Raw genomic sequence first — 4,067 nt, 5'->3', positions numbered from 1 at the left:
TCTCTCTCTCTATCAAAATAAATAAAAATAAACTTTAAAAACTTTAAAGAAAAGAATGTGGAACTGGGAGACTTGGAAGCAAAAGATCCTTAATGATTTTATTATAGCATTTTATAGATATGTTTGCTGAAGGTAGATATGTATTAGAGTACTTATTATATTTATATTTGCAGATTAGTTTCTATGTCTTTTAATTTTTTTCCCAAAAGGATGGACTTAGTGATCACTGAATCAGGAATTCTTTTCCTTATTCAGTTGATTTAAGGCCTTGGTATCTCCCACATTACCTGTGAGGCCTTCATGGGATGTTTCCTGTTTCAGGCCAGAACCTTTATACCACTTTGTTGACTTGCTGCTTACCCTAATTTGATGGAGGAAAGCTTTTTATGTGAATTATTTAGGCACACAATTTGGCAAAGAGTAAGAGGAAAAAAAGCTTAAAGACACCATAGTCAACAAAGCCAATGCTAAACACACACACACACACACACACACACACACACACACACTTTATTTTATCACTCTCAGGAAGCACAGTACTTTGCAACTTCAACTCAAAGATTGAAAATAAAAATCTCTCTCACGCAGAGTCACTTAAAGAAAATCCCTCCCTTTCCCACTCCCCATTATGACTAGAGCTTAGAAATCATTTGAATCTACACATCAGTGCAACAGAAAGAGATTCATGAGTTGATATCATTAGATTTACCCCATTGTGTACCCCTTGGTGTGTTCCAATTCTACTCCCTTTAATCTACAATGGGATGCCTTCCCAGTCAGCCATTTAGGGTATCTGGTTTCATCACAGCTAGGCTCTTTCTACAGCAGGGTCTCCCAGGCCTCCCTGGACCTATTGATATTTTCAACCAGATAATTATTTGTTATGGGAGGCTGTCTGGTACATCGTAGGATGTTTAATAGCGACCCCAGCCTTCTACTCACTCTATGCCAGTATCACTACCCTGCCTCAAACTCAGTTTTGACAACTGAAAATGTTTCCAGACATTGCCAAATGTCCCTGGGGAGGCAAGTGGTTCCTAGTTGAACTCCAACATCCCACGAAATGTAAACGAGTCACAGAAATACAGAGGAAGAGGAAAGAGGACATATCTGACAAGCATATTTTAAGATGTTTTAAGCCTTCCAGGAGGATCTTTGTATCTAGATAATTTAGACATTTTTTCTTTTATAAGAGAGGTAGGGGCCACAGCAGTGTATCCATCGTTTCAGATCTTATCTCTTGCCATTACTTTGCAGATCTGACCTCTTGCCATTGGCTCCACTACACTGGGTCTTCTTTTGGAGGTCAGCTTGTAATAATTTCAGTTTCTTTTGGATCTCAGTCAGAATACCTATTTTCTGATCCAAAATGGACAATAACTGGGCAATGCAAAAATCAACATCATAGTTTACCCCACCAGCTGTCTCCTGGATGTTGGTCCCTGGCGGTTGTCTTGATTCCCTCCACGAAGTCCTTGTATCCTCCCCTAATGGAGTGGACAGTGTTTCAGTGTGCTTAGCCTGTTCTTCCTCCTCACTCTGGATACAAGGTATTTTAATGACTCCATCCCTTTGAAGGGATGTTTTTGAATTTCTAACGTGAGTCTCCAACATCCTTGGCACCTCAGGGCCAACCGGATAGAAACAAAGATGGTGGGGCCTTAAATCCAGAGTTAATTCTTTTACTCTGTTTGCATATCTTAAAGTGTTGAGGGTGTTTTCACAAGAGGCCATCCCTGGAGAGATAGTAGCAATCATACAAGTGGAGGAGTTCTGGCCTATGAAGGAGTCCCGGAGCACCTGCGTGAGTTTGCTGGCTCTGAACGGGGTATGGGACTTGTTCTGACCCAAAGCCCGGATGCATTCTTTGAGCGCCAGGAGACTTTTATTAATCTCCGCCCCTTCCAGCTGCCGTTTCCGGTTGGCTTTGGCAGTATCCGCTCCCCTTTCGTTCCCAGCCAAGTCAACGAGGGAAAACTTGCCATGCAGTTTCCCTCCTGACTTTAGGATGATTTGGAACACCGCATGGCTCCTGGAAGAGTGGGCATTGACTGATGTCTGTCCCGAAGTCCGGCAGCTGTTCCCTAGCTCCACGAGGTTCAGCACGTCCTCCACACAACATACCTCCTGCTCCTGAAGTCCGACCACCTGGACTTGCTGATTGCCATCCTCAAGGACTTGCAGCTTCTTCTTCAAGTTTAACAGATCATACACCTTGCCCCCATAAATCTCAAAAAATGTCCCGTAGACTTTGAGGCCCAGCTTCTCATAAGCTGCAGTTTGGAGCAGGAGGAAGACATCCCGCGCCACCAGGGCATAAATGCCTTTGGAACAATCCTGGTCCCTTCCCGAAAAGGCCCCGCCCATGGTGTGCGTCTTCCCACTGCCTGTCTGCCCATAGGCAAAGCAGGTGGCCATGCCCTTGCGGAAGATGGACTCCACCAGCGGCTGGGCTGTGAACTGGTACACTAACTCGTTGGAGGCGGTGTCATCGAAGGCATGGTCGAAGCAGAAGGTCTGGTTCTCCAGGTAGCGAGTGAGGTCCACCTTTTGCTTGGACTCATGCACCATGACCACGTTGTCCGAGGGGATGGTGATGATGTCCAGGTCCTTCACGGTGGTCTCTCGCTGGTTGAGAGGACGCTTCCGCACGCAGACGCAGATCCGATGGTCTTCCCGGGGCTCCAGGCTGGACACCTTGCTGCCGTCCAGGTGCCTGCGGTACTCTTCGATCATGCGCATGATCTCGTAGTTGGGGTTTCCCGTGTTGACATTGAGGGCGCGTTGGGCTCGGATCTGCAGCTGCAGCCGCCTGCGCTTCTCCCGCTGCTTTTGTAGCTTCTCGATTTCCTGTAGGCAGGGAGACTTTTTCCGTTTCATCAGGCAGGGATTGCTGGGGACTCTCAGAGCCGGGCTGTCCCCTGAGGGCGTTTCGTTTTTCTGGGGGATGGTCGCAATCCACCTCGTGGCCGTGCACTGGTCCCCGATGGCCGAAGGGGGCGCTAGAGACAAGGGCAGCAGTGAGGACGGCGTGGGGTGCTGAGCGGAGGCCAGCGTGGGATTCAGCAGGAATATGGTCTCCAGGCCAACCTTCTTGCCCTTCTTGACTCCCTTTTCGACCCACTCCACCGTGACCCAAGCGTTTTCTCTTTTGATCTCTGTGACCACAGCGAGGTGGATGCGCCCGTCACTGCGCTGGATCGCCACGCAGATGCCCACTTGGACGTCTCCCGCCTGCGGCATCAAGGGTTTCAAGTTTGTGAGACGAGGGGCGACGGGTAGGCATAACTGGCTGGCCATGGTGAAGGATAGAGGTGTCAGGGCTCGCCTTTGGGGGGCCCTTGGGGTTGGAGCGGCAGGACCTGAGCCCAGGCCAGCCTGAAGCGCCCGGAGCACTGACGCACCTGTGGTTTTCACCTGCCTTTGTGAGTGGAGCACTAGGGCGCTTCCTGGGGCCACTGGCGTCACAAAGGGTTGGAGACAAGAGGCAGCAGAGCCTAGGGCCTCTAGATGAAAGCTGGGGGTGGGAGGGGCGGTGGCGGTGGAGGGCGCGTTGGTGATTCTAGGTGCAGAAACAATAGAAAAAAATGTTCTCTTACCGCTGAGGACATAGGGATCGGAGTTGGGAGTGGGCTAAGAGTTCTATGGAAGCTTGAGCCTAAGCTTTAGGAACGTCCCTTCTCCCCTGCAGCCTCAAAGCTAAGGGCTTCAGTTTGAGAACCAGTGAGCATTCCCTTCAACTTCAACTCTCCAGTGATCAGCGGGGACAAGTGAAGGCAGAGCCTGCTGCAGATCACGGGCTTCTAAGGACAGGATCCTGGAGAAAGGCCCTCAAACCTGCCATCCTTCTTCGCTCCTGCACCCCCTTCGAAATTCGTTGGCCGCCACAATTTATAGTCGTCTTTAATGGGATTTCTCATTACAAAATCAAAATGAGTTCCATGTAGTGCGTTCTTGTGGTAGTTTGCTAATAGGGCATTTCCTTAGGCGCATCTGGGTTTGCAAACACGAGGTGTTTATCACGTTTCAGGAGGCTCTGATAGCTGTAACGTGAGTGTTGCTGCTCT

At 49.2% G+C, this 4,067-nt stretch overlaps 1 protein-coding gene across 1 annotated transcript; it reads right to left on the bottom strand.

The window, feature by feature from the left end:
- Nucleotides 1-1,107: 1,107 nt before the first annotated feature.
- Nucleotides 1,108-3,426, bottom strand: KIF2B (kinesin family member 2B). The gene has a single exon (XM_058704182.1). The coding sequence runs from the start codon at nt 3,298-3,300 to the stop codon at nt 1,234-1,236; it is 2,067 nt and encodes a 688-aa protein (XP_058560165.1). The 5' UTR covers nt 3,301-3,426; the 3' UTR covers nt 1,108-1,233.
- Nucleotides 3,427-4,067: the final 641 nt, after the last annotated feature.

This window comes from Neofelis nebulosa, chromosome 16, assembly GCF_028018385.1.
Source record: "Neofelis nebulosa isolate mNeoNeb1 chromosome 16, mNeoNeb1.pri, whole genome shotgun sequence".
NCBI classification, from domain to species: Eukaryota; Metazoa; Chordata; class Mammalia; order Carnivora; family Felidae; genus Neofelis; species Neofelis nebulosa.
Note: the sequence above shows the minus strand (reverse complement) of the source record. Positions and strands in the feature narration are given on the sequence as shown.